An 18,075-nucleotide genomic window follows, 5' to 3' on the forward strand; every position below is an offset into this window, starting at 1 on the left:
CAAACATAAAGTTCAAAAAGAACTTAGATTCTATGAACCAAATATATAAAGGGAAAGTTAATCATTTAGTGATAGTTCTGGAAAGTCTTTTATAAACATCCCTGGTATATAGAAGTATTGGTTTACAAATTATCAACCCCTAAAATATCAAAGCATACAGAGAAAAATAAATAAGCTTTTAGGCATCACTGTCAAATAATAACCAGTCAAAAACAAAAACCCAATTCAAAGTATAATGTATATTAACTGTAAAACATGGTCCAACTTACAAAAATAACATTTGTACATATAGTTTATGAGGATCCCAGCTATTATGAATTAAGTGATAAAGGTCTGTAAAACACAAACTAAATTTATGTATATATAAATATATACATATATACATATATAAATATAAATATGTGTATATATATACATATATACATACATATATGTATATATATGTATGTATATATGTATATATTACGTATACATATGTAATTATTTTGTCAAACAGCGAATCTGCAGATTAGACTATGTCTAGGTAGTGAAGCCAGAGGAAACCAGTGCTTTTTAGGAAGCTGGTGAAGTCCGGTAATGAAGACAAGAAGTACAGATATAAAGATCCATACAAAAGTGAAAGAAACAATCATGCAGTCAGTAGCTCTTCAATAGGAATACCATTTAAAATAAAATGATGTGGAAACATGCATAATTTTCAGAAAACACTCGGCCAGTGTGCTATAATGTGTTACAATCTTTTTAAGTCATCATTCTAAACCCTGCTAACTTTCTTTTCCAGGATACATGTGAAGGGAATATAGAGTTTCGAGAGGTCTCTTTTTCCTATCCATGTCGCCAGGATGTTCTCATCCTTTGTGGCTTATCCCTAAGTATTGAGAAAGGAAAGACAGTAGCATTTGTTGGAAGCAGTGGCTGTGGAAAAAGCACTTCTGTCCACCTTCTGCAGAGATTTTATGACCCTATGAAAGGACAAGTGGTAAGACTGATTTTAAATACAGCTTATCTCGTTTTTGGTGGTGCTATTCTTAAACATTCCCTTGGGCTTAATCATCCTTACTGGTTTGAATAGGGCAAACAGGGCAGTAGTTTAAAAAAAAAAAAAAAAAATCTCTCCCTTAACTAATCAGACAAGCAAGCCAGTAACAAAAATGATGGATAAGACTTTGAGGCTAAATAGAAAATATAAAGACTCAAAGATTCTTCTGTCGTGATAGTGGCAGAAATTTTGATCTTAAACTGAAGATGATACAAATGAAAGATATTCCACGCTCATGGATTGGAAGAACACATATTGTTAAAATGTCTACACTACCCAGAACAATCTACAAATTTTTTTTCATTTTTTTTAATGTTTATTTTATTTTTTGGGAGACAGTAAGACAGAGCGCAAGCAGGGGAGAGGCAGAGAGAGAAGGAGACACAAAATGTGAAGCAGGCTCCAGGCTCCAAGCTGTCAGCACAGAGCCCAACATGGGGCTTGAACCCACAAAGCATGGAACCATGACCTGGGCCAAAGTTGGATGCTTAACCAGTTGAGCCACCCAGGAACTCCACAATCTACAGATTTAATGCAGTCCCTATCAAAATACCAACAGCATTTTTCACAGAACTAGAACAAACAATTCTAAAATTTTTATGGAACCACAAAAGACCCTGAATAGCCAAAACAATCTTGAAAAAGAAAAGCAAATCTGGAGACATCACAATTCCAGACTTCAAGTTATATTACAAAGCTGTAGTAATCAAAACAGTATGGTACTGGCACAAAAACAGACACATTGCCCAATGGAACATAATACAGAGTACGGAAATAAAGCCACACTTATACAGTCAATTTTTGATGAAGGAGGCAAGAATATATAATAGGGGAAAGACGGTCTCTTCAATTACTAGTGCTAGGAAAACTGGACAGTTACATGTAAAAGGATGAAATTGGACTACTTTCTAACATCATACACAAAACAACTTAAAGTAGATTAAAGACATACACATGAGACCTGAAACCTAGCAGTCCTAGAAGAGAACACAGGCAGTAATTTCTCTGACATTGGCTATAGCAACATTTTTCTAAGTAGGTCTCCTAAGGTAAAGGAAACAAAAGCAAAAATAAGCTATTGGGACTATATCAAAATAAGCTTTTTCATAGTGAAGGAAAACATCAACAAAACAAAAAAGAAATCTACTAAATGAGAGAAGATACTTTCAAATGATATATCTGATAAAGGGTTAATATCCAAAATGTAGAAAGAAACTCTACAATTCAACACCAAAAAAAAAAAAAAAATCAATTTAAAAATGGGCAGAGGACCTAAAGGGATATTTTCCCAAAGAAGACATACAGATGGCCAGCAGACACATGGACAGATGCTCAGCATCACTAATCATTAGGGAAATGCAAATCAAAACCACAATGAGATATTACCTTATACCTGTCAGAATGACCTGAATCAAAAAGACAAGAATTAGGGGTGCCTGGGTGGCTCAGTCAGCTGAGCGTCCGACTTCAGCTCAGGTCATGATTTCATGGTTCATGAATTCAGGTCCTGTGTTGGGCTCTCTTCTGTCAGTGCAGAGCCCACTTTGCATCCTCTGTCCCTGTCCCCCTCTTGCTCTCTCCCGCTCATGCTCTCTCTCTCTCTCTCTCTCTCTCTCTCTCTCAAAAATAAATAAACATTTAAAAAAAGAGAAGAAATAACAAATGTTGGCAAGGATGTGGAGAAAAATGAACCCTCATGACCTATTGGTAGGGATTTAAATTGATATAGCAGCTGTGGAAAACAGTAGGGAGGTTCCTCAAAAAATTATATATACAAATACCATATGGTCCAATAATTCCATTACTGAAATTTACCCAAAGAAAATGAAAACACTGATTCAAAAAATATATGCACCCCTATGTTTATTGCTGCATTATTTACAGCACCAAGATATGGAAGCAACCCAAGTGTCTACTGATAGACAAATGTATAAGGAATATATATGTGATATATATATATAATGGAATATATGTATATGGAAGATATATATATGTGATGGAATATTACTGAACCATAAAAAAGGATGAGGTCTTGCCATTTGTGACAACATGGATGGACCTAAAAGATAATATGCTAAATGAAATAAGTCAGACTGTAAAAGATAAATACATATGTGGAATATGTGGAATCTAAAAAACAAAACAAATGAATAAACAAAATAAAGCAGAATTAGACTTATAAATACAGAGGAACAAACTGGTGGTAGCCAGAGGGAAAGGGGGGATGGGAAGAATGCATAAAGGGGGGAGTGGGAGATGCTTCCAGTTGTAGAATGAGTAAGTCATAAGAATAAGGGGCACAGCATAGGGAATATGGCCAGAAATACTGCAGTAGCCTTGAATGGTGACAGATGGTAGTAACACTTGTGGTGAACATAGCATAATGTATGAGAAGTTAAATCACTATGCTGTACACCTGAAACTAATACTCAAAAAAATTTTTTAAAAGTCTATTCGGCTCAGGTCACAATCTCACTGTGCATTTCTGCCCCATGTCTGCGCTAACAGTGCAAAGCCTGCTTGGGATTCTCTCTCTCTCCCTCTCTCTCTGCCCCTCTCCATCTCTCTCTCTCTCTCTCTCTCTCTCTCTCTTTCAAAATAAATAAACATTAAAAATGAAAATTAAAAAATTAAAAGTTTACAAATTAGAAATTTTTAAAAAAGAAAACAGAAATTTTGATCTTACAAGGCATAGAATTCTTTTAGAATACAGGTGTTGGAGGAGGGGTCTAATATCCATACCTGGGCTCTTTTTATACCATTCTGGTTTAAAACAGAGATAAGTTTCCTCTGCCAGCTGATTCAGGCTTCCTGCTATTCCCACCGGCCTTTTCTACCGCCCACCTCTCAAAACTTTATGCATGGTTAGGGCTTATCTGAATCAGTTCCATTAAGTCCTGCATCCTGTTTTCAAAAAAATGCAACCTCTTCATCCTTAGCATTCCAGTGACTTATTGTCACTAGTGCCTTTCTTACTCTCCACATTTTCAGGTTTTCAATTATCCTTTCCCAGCAACACAACAACCACCACATCCACCCCCCATCCCCCGCCACACACACACACACACACACACACAGACTTCCTGTTCTGCCTCCTCTTCTAATCCCCAAAAGTCAAAGAATGTCATATTAGTCCTCATTCTCCTCCAATTTACAGGGTTGGGTTTTTTTTTTCCCATCACAGATTCTTAATGACTATTTGCAAAATAAAATGGTCCAGAATGGCTCCCTATTACCAGTGATAACAATGAGTTAACAGTGAGTCCCACAATAGGTAACAGTCATCTATTTGCACATAGCATAGCACACCCTCTCCTTTAAACCCTCCAATGATTTCCTCCTGCAGTTTGTATAAAATGGAGTCCATCCCATGATCTGGCCCCTCCCTCTCTCACTAAACTCCCCTATCACTCCCCACCTCATTGTATACTATGTGTCAGTCTCACTGGCTTCTTAGTGTTCTTTAAACTCACTTAGTGGGGCACCTGGGTGGCTCAGTTGGCTGAGCATCCAACTTCAGCTCAGGCCATGATCTCACAGTTTGTGGGTTTGAGCCCTGCATTGGGCTCTGTGCTGACGACTTAGAGCCTGGAGCCTGCTTCAGATTCTGTGTCTCCCTCTCTCTCTGCCCTTCCTGCACTCACGCTCTGTCTCTCTCTGTCTCAAAAATAAATAAACATTAAAAAAAAAAAAATTAAACTCACTTACGGCCTTTGTTCTCGCTGTTCCCCTGCTTGGAATTTTCTTGCTTTAACCTCTTTGTGGACTCCTTCTTATCACTCATGTCTCAATCTAAATGCTACTTCCCTAGGTAAGCCTTCTTAGATTACTCTGTAGAAAATAATGCATCCACCCACCTGCTTCCCACACTGTCCCCACATCCTCAGTCAGTCCCTATCCCATTATTCAGTTTTCATGACACTTTCTTTTTCTGAGTTGATTATTTGTTAGTATGTTTATTGTCTGTCTGTCTCCACTAGAATGTAAGCTGCAGGAGGGCAAGAGCTTTGTCTTGCTTACCACTATTTCCCTGGCACTTGAAGAGTCCACATCAGCTAGTAGATATGCTTATCAAATGTCGGTTGAGTGTTATTATATGTTCATGTGAATAAGTACGGCTATGTACAAAATGACATACACCTACATGAAGACTACTGTATAGGTCCCTACCTTCTCTCTCTGAGCTTTAATAAAGTAGGGTCCTATTACAGTGGAGGTTGCTCGTTTTCCATCAGACTTCAGCACAGAGCACCAGCCTTGACTCTACACTCCAGGCAAGTCTCTAGAATATGTGGCCATTCACAGCAATGTCAAATAAGTTTAGGAGCTGGCATTTTAGGCAGTTACACTATGCTTCTATACAGCATATGATTTATGATCCGTCCTTGGGTAGCATTTTACTGTGAAATACCTTGAATTCCTATTTTTCTTGTTATAATTTGTACTTGTCAAAATACAGTGAACTGCAACAGAATACAGTTGTTGGATCTTCACATGCCACTCTCCATTCTGCTTTTGGCAGCTATTTGATGGTGTGGATGCAAAGGAACTGAGTGTACAGTGGCTCCGTTCCCAGATAGCCATCGTGTCTCAAGAGCCCGTACTCTTCGACCGTAGCATTGCTGAGAACATTGCCTATGGTAATAACAGCCGTGTTGTGCCACTCAATGAAATAAAAGAAGTAGCAAATGCAGCAAATATCCACTCTTTCATTGAGGGTCTCCCTGCGGTAAGAAAAATATCTGAAATCTTGAATTACAAAACTGCCAAGTAAGCCTAAGTGGTTGTCTTTATGTGCTCCTTGAATTATACAATTTATTTATTGCCAGTATCTAATCAAGTTATGCATAAAAAGTGAAGACTGAGATTTTTCTGTGACCAATTTTTCCAAGACCAAACTGTATTAATATTCACCGAATTCGTTTTCTTATTTTGATTGCTTACCTTCTATCCATACACACTCTACTTAGGTCTACACCACCATCATCCCCCCACTCTGATTACATAGCATCTTAATCTGTCTTCCTGCTTCCAGTCTGCCGCATCATAATTCTTCTTCCTCATAGTACCTAGGGGGACCCTTTAAAAACATAAATCAGATTCTGTCCCTTCCTGCTTAAAACTTCCTAATGGCATCCCTTTGCACTTAGAATAAAGTCCAAATTTCTTACGTAGCTGGCAAGGCCTTCTGTGACGTGGTCCTGTTCGCCTCTCCATCTCCTTCCACGTGTTCATTCTGCTCCAGGCACACTGTCCTCTTTTCTGTCTCAGAAGCACACCAAGTTTTTCCCTACCTCAGGACATTTGTACTTGCTGTAACCTCCCTTCCTCTGGCTCTTTGCAGAGCTATCTCCTTAACTTTCAAGCTCTCTGAAATGCCATCTTTGCAGAGACTCTCCCTGGCCACCTTATGAAAAGTGTCCCCACCACTACCATCACATACCATATAGTCTTGAGGATGCTTATCACAATCTAAAGTTACCCTGAGGGATTATAGATTTATTTTAGTGTCCTCTTTCCCCACTAGAATGTTAAGTCCTTGCCTGCCATTTTTGTCACTTCTCTGAAATGACAAACACAATGTCACTTCTCTGTGACAGCTGACACAGGAAAGTTAAAATCTTGGCTAACTGTAGAGAGAGCTTTAGTATGGCAAGCATTAATACAAATCCAGAAGCCATGAATAGAGATGAGTAATTGTAACTTAAAGTGCTTATAATATCTGAATGTTTATACCTGCATACATGCTTACAAAAACAAAATTAAATTAAAATATACATACCTACTTTTAACTAGAAACAAACTTCTACAACGTTATTTTCTAGCTCACCTTAAAAGGGAATGCCTAAGTTTAATAAACATTAAACAATCTAGTATCCTGTTCTTTGGGGGAGGGTAATGGTCACCATACTCTCTGAGAATGAGGAAAAGTAGATCTTCCCTCACCATCTCCTGTCCACACTAAATGGTGCCTATAACTAGAAAGGGGCCATAAATAATACAATTTCTCCTGCTCCAGTAAGATTCTACAGTACTAACTATAATGAAAGGATTGATGTATTTTTATAAATATTGTGACCCTATGAGTATCTTTCCATGGTAATTCTCCTTTTTAACCAAGGCATTCGCTGTATTGTCAATTTGTGGTCAGATTGTTATCCCCATAATCCTGATAGGTTTGTTTCTTTAATTTATGTGTGGTAAAATGTTAACCATTTGATATTTATACCATTTGACTTTTATTCTTAAACTGTTTATTATCTTTCATTATTTTTGTTGTGTTAGTTCCCAAAACTACATATTTCAGAGATTCAGTGCGCTAACTTTTTACAGTAAAAAACTTTGAGAACCAAGATGATATTATTTCCTAAAAGAAAGAATAACTAGTTTCTCACTGTTTTTGTTTTTTTTTTATGTTTATTTATTTGTTTTGAGAGAGAGAGAGAATGCAAGCAGCGGACAGAGGGAGAGGAAGAGAGAGAATTCCAAGCAGGCTCTTCACTGTCAGTGTGGAGCCCAACACAGGACACAATTCCATGAACATGAGATCATGACCTGAGCCAAAATCAAAAGTCAGACACTTAACTGACCCACCTAGGCACCCCTCAGTGTTTTTAATTTTAACTTTACTTATCAATGTTACTCCAAAAAAAAAAAAAATGTAGAGCCATGGTACCAAAATATCATTTTGAGATAGGGCATTGGATATTACATCCAGCAGTAATGTAAATGATCATTTGTAGTGAAGAAAATACAGGGAGTTGGGAGACCACGTAGGAGCTATTTCCAGTGTTATGAATGCCTGAATTAGTAATTATAAAGTGAAATAAAGCAAGGAACAGGATTTAAAAGATACTGTAAGGGTAGAATTGCCAAGACTTGGCTGAGGATTGTGGAAACTGGGTGAGAAAGTGTATGATACACTGGACAGCCTGCTGGAATAAAAACACACAGAGCATATGATGAGAGTACAAAAGAAGGAATGACAGAGTCTCTAGGAGCTCAGAGAAAACCATACAGAAGATGTTGTTTTAAACTGGGTTTTGAAAGGGTGCCTGGGTGGCTCAGTCGGTGAAGCATCTGACTTTGGCTCAGGTCACGATCTCACGGTTCATAGGTTCCAAGCCCTGTGTCAGACTCTGGGCTGACAGCTCAGAGCCTGAAGCCTGCTTTGGATTCTGTGTCTCCCCCCACCCCTCCCCCACTCGTGCTCTTTCTCTCAAAAATAAATAAACATTAAAAACAAACAAACAAACAAACTGGGTTTTGAAGAATGAGAGGAATTCACCAGGCTGAGAAGGGACAAATACATTCTTAGAAGACAGAATAAGCTCGTGTGGAAACATATACACATAAAACAATTTCCCTGTGTTTGGAGGGAAAGAAATTTAAAATCCTGAGCAAAAGGCATAAACTAGGGAATTGAGAAGAGGCCAAAATATGAGCAGAGACTGAATGTGAAGGTTCTGATATACCAGGCTAAGAAGTTTGGACTCTGTCTTATTGGAAATAGGAAACCACTAGACATTTTTAGGCAAAGAAATAACATAATAAGATTTTAAAGAAAAAAAATTGCTGCTGAGCTCAGCCTTTTGTTTGCTCATCCAGAAGCCATTGTGGCCTTTGAGGTATGGCAGAGACTGGCATTAAAAGGACAAGTCCTGGTGCTTTACAACATTCTGGATGAGAACAATGCAAGTCCACATTTTCTTTTCCCCAGTTCCAATTTCCAAAAGCTCTTAAACTCCATGCCTGACACACAAATTTTGCATATTTGATGGCCAAAATGATGTGAGGCTATATGTAGCCTTTATTAATCCTACTTAGAATGAATAATCCAGGGGCGCCTGGGTGGCTTGGTCGGTTAAACGTCCGACTTCGGCTCAGGTCATGATCTCACGGTCCGTGAGTTCGAGCCCCTCGTCGGGCTCTGTGCTGACAGCTCAGAGCCTGGAGCCTGTTTCAGATTCTGTGTCTCCCTCTCTCTATGCCCCTCCCCTGTTCATGCTCTGTCTCTCTCTGTCTCAAAAATAAATAAACGTTAAAAAAAATTGAAAAAAAAAAAAAAAAGAATGAGTAATCCAATATTTCTGCATAAATACTCATATATTTGATTACCACTTGCTTCCCCAGACATTTCTGGGGGTGTTAATACATGTCACATGTTAAATATATATAATACACAGTATATACAATTTATGGTATATTTTTTTCTAATGTTAAACAAACAGTGGCTGGATGGCTCAGTTGGTAGAGCATGTGACTCTTGATTTCAGGGTTGTGAGTTTGAGCCCCACATTGGGCGGGGAGAGAGAGAGAGAGAGAGAGAGAGAGAGAGAGAAAGTCAAACAGACAAATAAAAAACAGAATTCTTAAGTGGATATATCCTTAAGGGTTTCTAGTAAAGGATTGTGGACCTGTCTGGCAACTCAACCTAGGAGGGCAAACAGCAAGTCAGTTTGGAGTGTGCTAAGGGTAACACGTCTATTCTATATGCCATGGAGATGACCTACAGATATTTGGAAATATTGGCCTAGTAGGGGAGTTGAAGCAACCCCACCTTGGTCTTAGGGATCCTCTGAGAAACACACCGAGTGTAGCTGCAGCTCTCAGTCAAATCACATCGTGACTCCTTGGGTAAGACTTCAACCACTGAAATCACCCTGAAGTTCCTCCCAAGAGCCTGCAGGGATTCTCTAGAATGTAGTTGGTTTAGGATCAGACTCTTTTTGGATATTCTCTCTGGGATCCAACAGGCTTTTAGCCCCAGGTTCTTATCAAGGAGCCATTGTTCCTTGAGCATCTCATAAACAGGTTGAATATTCCAGGACACTCACCATTCATCCCACTGATTGCCAAAAAATTGATTGAGATTTTCAGTTTAAACGGGAGAATAGAAGTCTATAGTTCTTCATTAAAAAATAAAAACCTCCACTTTAAGTATCTGAAAATGTTTTTAGGTTGGTATTGAGACCATGTGTATACCCCCATTTGTAATCTGTTCTGCTTAAAGATGGACAAAACCATCTGAATTTAATTTTAATCCAATTCATTCTTGAGACTAATATCTTCCTGCAATCCAGAGAAGGCCAAGAAATGCAAAGTGACCTCTAAGCTAGTATTGTGTCTTCTTTAGCTACACAAGAAGAATCTATGTACAATTTAAGCGAGACTGCCAGAAAGAGCTACAAACCATTATCATTCCCACCCAATCCTCTCTCTGTTTTTGGTTTAGGATTGGATTCTCTAATTTGGATGGGAACTATGTGGTGTATGGAAATGAATGACATAGATTTATCTGTTATCCTGCCCTATGGTTCCAAATTTCATAAAGTGAATTTTTAATATTTATTCATTTATTTTGAGAGAGTGTGTGTATGCATGTGAGTGGGGAAGGGGCAGAGAGGGAGAGAGTGAAAGAGAATCCTAAGCAGGCTCCACACTGTCCAATACAGGGCTCATTCTCAGGAACCATGAGATCATGACCTGAGCTGAGATAGAGAGTCGGACGCATAACCAACTGAGCCACCCAGGCGGCCCTAAAATGCATTTTAGAGGGAAGAGTCCCAGCCTGCTGACAGTCCTAAATAAAATTACAGAAGTGATAAAGTCTGTTTTCTTTGGGCAGCATTCACTTCAGAAAAGACACTTTTACTGGGCTGTGGTAATTGAGACACCCATTGTTTTATATGAAGCAAAAAATCACATTTTAAATTGAAAAATGAACTTTGAGGTGAAGTAGACACATTTATCATAAAGCTGTGTCACAGGCTCTCTCAATACCCACTCTGCCCAAACGGTACCCCTTGAAGGCAGTCAGATATGGAGGGAAAGGCAGTTAATTCAAGCTTCTCTAAGGCACTAAGACAAAATGAATAGCATATTAATCACATGCTGCATGTTTTCAATGATGCTGCTACAGGATCCACCTTTAGAAGGTTGTATAATTAGGGGCGCCAGGGTGGTTCAGTTGGTTAAGCATCCAGTGGTTTTGGCTCAGGTCATGATCTCACAGTTTCCTGAATTCAAGCCCCACATGGGGCTCCATGCTGACAGTGCAGAGCATGCTTGGGATTCTATCTCTCCCCCTCTCTCTGCTCCTCTCCCACTTACTCCATCTCTGTGTCTCTCAAAATAAATAAACTTTAAAAAAATTTAAAAAAAAAGAAAGTTGTATAATTAGCCTTGCTTTTCCAGTGGAGCAGATCCATCCACACATTTTTGTCTGGATACCAGTAGTATATATTTGTTAGACAACTAGCAAGAGCTAGTTGAAAGCAGTGTGAAACCTCAGAGGGAAGTAGAGTCAATGGGACAATCTAAAAATAAATCGGGAGCCTGCTTGCACCAACTGAACTGACAGTCATCATTTAGCAGACTACAGCAGCCTCAGGATACTCCTCCCGTAGTTTCTTTATCCTTCTGTGGAGGAAAACACTGGAGAAGAGGACATTAGTAAATAGAAGGGCTGTAGAAACATTGGGAGTGCCAGATGTCACTATTATGGCCTGAAAAGGTGAACAGACTGTGTCCAGACATCAGCCTTGTTTATTGTCAGGCAGTTACCTGTACCATTGAGAACAGCATCCCAGTACCTGGAGAGATGTGCCCATAGAGGTTTGGCAAGAGGCAGTGTGAGGAAACCCAGTGATTTCCTTTAATTGTTTTGACCTGAAAATAGAAGGTAATGTAATTTAATGGAAAAGATTTGTGTTTACTGAGAACTTTTTTTGCCAATAATTCTTTTCTTATGCTTTAATTCGAACAATTCCTTTGTAGAAGCATAATGGCAAAGGTCTGCTGTTTGCCATCAGATTAGATATGTAAATGAGATGGTAGTGCTTACTGCTGGTTTAGCATTTATTTGCAACAAAGGCCAAGAATAGATTTCAGAACTTGTTGGGACACAAATTTTTAAGAGAAGCAAAATTTGAAATATTTAGATGGTTCTCGCCCACAGTTGCCATGCTAATTTAAATAACCAAGCCTTGCTTTCTTAATTGCATGTTCCTGTAATAGAAATACAACACACACATTGGACTAAAAGGAACACAGCTTTCTGGAGGCCAGAAACAAAGGCTAGCTATTGCAAGGGCTCTTCTCCGGAAACCAAAAATTTTATTGTTGGACGAGGCCACTTCAGCCCTTGATAATGAGAGTGAAAAGGTAACATTCTCTTTATTTCATCTCAGAAGATAATATCAAATAAGAGAGTGGAGTACTGTGGAAGAAATCAAGGTCAGCTTGAGGAGAGAAAAACCTGGAGAGAACTGTAGTCATAGGTCACGAATTCTAATTAAGGTTTTGGCCTTTAAAAAAAAGTTAGACGCTGGTGGGGAGGTGGGAAAGAGTTGGGACATAGGGCAGCTCATGTTCTACAAAGGTTTTCTCACTTGAATTGGTTTAGCAAAAAGGCCCAATTCTTGAAATGTTTCTCCAGTCAAGGTAAAAGCCCAAGAAAAATAATCTTCCTATTTTATTATTATTATTCTTATGATACCAAACAAATTCATAAGGCAATCTGCATGCATAAAAGAGTAATCTACACTGCAGTGTCAGAACCTATAGTTAGTCCATCTTTAATAGACTATTAGTTACATTTGAGAAGGAAACAAGAAAGCCAAGAGACACGTGACAATAGACCTACACTGCAGGCTCCTTCAGATGTTTAATTTTGCTATGTCCTTGTCCTCTAGTAGTTTCTTGCACATACTAGGCACTTACTTGTTAAATGAACACTGGTTGAATGAATGACAATCTTTAATATTTACCAAGTGTCCATTATATGCTATTATCTCAATCCTCACAACTTAATGAATTAGCTTATTTTATTAGCATGCTCATTTGATAGGCTAGCTCAGTAAGGCTTAGAAAAGTTAAGTAACTTCTCTGAATTTTAAGAGAGGATGTCTGATCTAAGAGCTCATGTGGTTGACCACCACATGATTGCTATTTACAAATGATTATCTTTGATTTCTAAGGAAACAGTCTGTTATGAAAGAGAAAAACATGATTTTTAGAATCAGACATGCCTGAGTTGTAATCCTGGATTTATCAGTTACTAGCAGTGTAACCTTGGTCAAGTGACCTGGACTTTTGGAATCTCAGTTTATTTATCAGAAAAATGAAAAAAAAATAAATAAATAACCCACCTTATAGAGTTATTGCAAGGATTTAAGTGAGATATCCATCACTGGAATGAACATTTTGTATGTTCAACAAATTTTGAACAAATTTGTTGAATTTGTTCAACAAATTTTGGTTTTCACCCTCCACTCCTATTTCCTCTATACAACATTATAACCCATTGCATCTGAGATTTTTGCTAGGACAGTTTTCTAGCTAAATTCTACTAAAATAAATAAATGCTATGAGAAGAAACGAAGTAAGTTAGGCATTCTGCTTAGGTTTAGAAATACTACTTTCTGACTCTGAGTTTAGAACTGCTTACATATATATAAACAACCATCTCATTTTTATTCATTATCACAAAAGCTTTTCTAGTTAAAAGTCTTAATGTGTCTGTGGTTACTTTTGCTAGATTCCTATTGAATACGGTGAATATTTCACAGAGCTGGGCAGTTTTCCTTGGGGATAAGCAAATACAGAAAGAATGTTATTAGATTACCTTTATCAATTTGATTTGGATAAGTATATTAGCATCTAACTCAAGCTAGCAATCATGGGCCCTTTTCTCTTCTAGGTGGTTCAGCACGCCCTTGATAAGGCCAGCCAGGGGAGGACTTGCCTAGTGGTTGCTCACAGACTGTCCACAATACAGAATGCAGATTTGATAGTAGTTCTGCAAAATGGAAAAATAAAGGAACAGGGAACTCATCAAGAGCTCCTGAGAAATCGAGATATATATTTTAAATTAGTAAATGCACAGTCAGTGCAGTGATACTGTTAGAATTAGCATATATTTTGATCTTTGTGTAATGCAAAGAAAGAATACTTAGTAATTATTTGGCATGCTTTGATCTCTTTTATTACATATATCAATAACTAGAATCATGTTATTCAAGTACAGACATGTTCTGTGTACACACCATCTTCTCTTCAGATTTTTTAAAGGAAACAAAAATTTGCTAAACTCATGTAAGTGAGATAATGCCTGCAACCCTCCTTTATAAAAATGTTCTGTCACATTTGCTTATAAAACAGTTTTCTGCAAAATCAACCTATTTTCCTATCAACTTCTACTATAAAACTGGGAATATATTCCAAGAAGGAAAAAATTATCCAGTTAACTTAAATTGAAAGATTTTAGTAAAGAGAAAGATGTCATTGGGCCAGACATTGTAGAGAGAATGATTATAATTTGGAACTTTCAGCATTTTGCAGCACATATCAAAGTACTTTGAGTGAGTCCTGCTCTCCAAACCATAGGACTTTCTCTCATAATCTCTCTCTCAATGTTTCTCTTAATGAATATCCACTGTTTCCCAAAACTCCATTATATCCCTTTGTTAGGGGGATAAGAAGGACTACAATGTAAAATTCCCAGCAGGATTAGGTAGTTATCTTCTAGTTTGCCAGTAAGTGAAATGCTTCACATGATCCATTCTGAAGATTTCATTATTCCAAGCTTTGAGTTTTGCAGAATAAATTATAGGCATACCAGTGTATGACCACTTATTAAAATAAAAGCTAGTTTTATTATGGGTGAAAAATTTAAAAGCCATTTTCTATTATTCAATCAAGTAATTTGTTTAAATTTTATATGTACTTCATTTTATGTAATGTATGTATTATCTAAAAGTTAAGTGTAAATAACAGTATTGGTAAACTGAGTCACATTTTCTCTTTACTTAAATATGTAATTTCATCTAGTGATTTTATCTCTATTTTTAATTGTATTTTCTTCCATTTATTGACACAGCCACCTTCTCTAAAGTACACAATGCCAATGATCAGAAGTATTATAAAAAAAAAACTGAAACCATTTGTGTATTATGCCTCTTTGTTTTAAGTGGAAAATAAAAATAGGAGTGGGGGGTTGGGGACAGATGTATTGTTTAGAAGCATTAGCACTGAAAAGCCTTGTGGCTACTTTGCTATTAAACATGGATATAGAACTCTTAGTGGTTTCTGTTTCCAGAGTAGAGTGGGCAGGAGGAAAAGGGCAGTACCCTATGGATATGCTTAAAAGCCTCAGAGCAGGAGAACCTCAGGCTCTAATTCCGTAATCCCTCCTAGATTAGCAAATATGGGCATACCTCATTTTATAGTGTTTTGCTTTATTGCACTTCAATATTGTATTTTTCTAAACTATGCTCCACGCCCAGCATGGGGCCTGAACCCACAACCCTGATATCAAGAATATGCTGTACTGGCTAAGCTAGCCAGGCACCCCTCGATACTGCATTTTTTTACCAAATGAAGATCTGTGGCAACCCTGGCATTTAGTAAGTCTATCAGTGCTATTTTGTGAATAGCATTTACTCACTTCATGTCTCTGGGTCACATCTTTTTAATTCTCACAACATTCCAAACTTTCTCATTATTATTCTTGTATTTGTTATGGTAATCTGTGATCACTGATCTTTGATGTTGCCATTGCAATTGTTTCAGGTCACCACAAACTGCACCCATTAAGACGGTGAATTTATTTGATAAGTGTTGTGTGTGTGTTCTCACTGCTTCACCTACTAGCCATTCCCCCATCATTTTCCCTCTCCTCTGGCCTCCCTATTCCCTGAGACACAATATTGAAATTAGGCCAGTAACCCCACAATGGCCATAAATGTTCAAGTGAAAGGAAAAGTCACACGTGTCTTACTTTAAACCAAAAGCTAGAAAAAATTAAGCCTAGTGAAGAAGACATGTCGAAAGCTAACAGAGGCCAAAAGCTAGGCCTCTTGCACCACAAAGTCAAGTTAGGAATGTAAAGGAAAAGTTCTCGAAGGAAACTAAAAGTGCTACTCCAATGAACACACAAATGATAAGAGAGTAAAATAGCCTTTGGGAGGAAATTTTAGTGTCCTGGATAGAAGATCACACCAGCTACAACATTCCCTTAAACCAAAGCCTAATCCAGAGCAAGTTACTAACTCTCTTCAATTCTGTGAAGTCTGAGAGGTGAGGAAGCTGCAGAAGAAAGGTCTGAAGCTAGCAGAGATCGGTTCATGAGGTTTAAGGAAAGAAGCCATCTCCATAACATAAAAGTGCAAGGTGAAGCAGCAAGTGCTGATGTAGAAGCTGCAGCAAATTCTCCAGAAGATGTAGCCAAGTTCATTAATGACAATGTCTACTAAACAAAAGATTTTCAATGTAGATGAAACAGCCTTATATTGAAAGAAGATGCCATCTAGGACTTTCATAGCTAGAGAGAAGTCAGTGTCTGGCTTCACAGACTGACTCTTATTAGAGCTAATGAAGCTAATAGGTGACTAAGTTTTAAGGTGAATGTTCATTTCGCATTCTGAAAATCCTAGGGCCCTTAAGAATTATGTTAAATCTACTCTGCCTGTGCTCTGTAAGTAGAACAGCAAAGCCTGGATGACAAGAACATCTATCTACAACATGGTTGTAGCCTTATGTGGGGTTCGATCCCACGACCCCTGGATCATGACCCGTGTCAAAATCAAGAGTTAGACGCTCAACCGATTGAGCCACACAGGTGCCCCTGACTCCAATTTTGAAGAAAGTTCTACTATGGGTAAAATGCTACAGAAAAATCGTTCATAAAAGGAAGAATCCATCTATTCGGCAAAATTATCTTATTTTAAGAAATTGCCACAGCCACCCCAACTTCAACAACCACCCACCCCCCTGATCAGTCAGCAGCCATCAACATCAAGGCATGAACCTCCACCAGCAAAAAGATTGTGCCTGCTGAGAGCTCAGATGATGGCTAGCATTTTTTAGGAATAAAGTATTTTTTTAATTAAGGTACATACATTTTTTTGGAAATAATGCTATTACACATTTAATAGACGACAGTATAGTGTAAACATAACTTATATATGTACTGTGAAGCCAGTATATATTTAAAAAATTCATTTGACTTACTTTATCATGATATTTGCTTTATTGCAGTAGTCTGGCACCAAACTCACAATATCTCCAAGGTATACCTATACCTATACCTGCAATGCCCACTTTCCCCTTGAACCTATCAACACCAATCTTATGGTCATACCTACAGATGTCAATAGAACACTTTCCTTTCTAATTAATAGTGCCGCCTAATTTTTATTTGCATTTTATTATGAAAGATTTTAAAGGATGCTCCTCAGGCAGCATTCTCTTAAACTCACTGCTCACCAGAACAAGCAACCATGCTGAGAACTGGTGTCTCAAACAGTTTATAAGGATCTGTGGGCTTATCAGCTAATAAAGGCAGAAAGTAAGTAGAGACTAGCTGCTTTGGAACTGCCACAATTTAAAAGTTTAAAATTGAGTCTTAAAATAATTGAGATACTAATGAGGGTACCCATGGAATACAAACAATTTAACAAGGATAAGGTATGGCACAAATGTTAGTGAAAAGAAAAAAAAAAACGCCATTTACGTCTGTTGTATAACCCAACCAATCTACTTTATATCCTACTATTTTAAAATAGGCTGTAGTGTGTTTCTATGTTAAGTCAACTTAGGTCATAGCTACTAACCTGGTTTTTAGTCTGTGGTTTCATAATATACACAAAGTTCTTTGGGTATTACCTATTGTATGAAAATATTTCCCATTAGTGTCCACCTATGTATTCATTGTTTTAATTCTGAGCTCTTACTCTAAAACATTTGTGAGGTGGAATCATAGGTTAATTAGAAAGCTCACTCATAAGAACTAGTGAAGGGAGGAAGCTGGAAGAATTGGAAGTGAAAGAATAAAGGCCAAGAAGTGTTGGGAGACACAGTAGTTATCAAGCCTTTATTAATTTTTCTACCATTAGTAAGAATTAGCAGAAACTTCAAAGCTCATTTAAAAGCCAAAATTATATATATATATGTGTGTATATATATATATATATGTGTGTGTGTGTGTGTGTGTGTGTGTGTGTGTATATATATGTAGATATAGATAGATAGAT

The 18,075-nt window shown here is 37.7% G+C and overlaps 1 protein-coding gene across 1 annotated transcript in view; it reads left to right on the forward strand.

The window, feature by feature from the left end:
• The window catches only part of ABCB5 (ATP binding cassette subfamily B member 5), a 110,616-nt gene extending 95,900 nt beyond the window's left edge, over positions 1-14,716 (forward strand). The window contains exons 24-27 of the mRNA XM_049641600.1: positions 782-979; positions 5,562-5,768; positions 12,059-12,205; positions 13,743-14,716. Coding sequence (XP_049497557.1) covers positions 782-979; positions 5,562-5,768; positions 12,059-12,205; positions 13,743-13,940 — 750 coding nt within the window. The 3' untranslated portion in view covers positions 13,941-14,716. The remainder of the gene's footprint in view (positions 1-781; positions 980-5,561; positions 5,769-12,058; positions 12,206-13,742) is intronic.
• Positions 14,717-18,075: the final 3,359 nt, after the last annotated feature.

Source organism: Panthera uncia, chromosome A2 (assembly GCF_023721935.1).
Source record: "Panthera uncia isolate 11264 chromosome A2, Puncia_PCG_1.0, whole genome shotgun sequence".
In the NCBI taxonomy this organism is placed as follows: domain Eukaryota; kingdom Metazoa; phylum Chordata; class Mammalia; order Carnivora; family Felidae; genus Panthera; species Panthera uncia.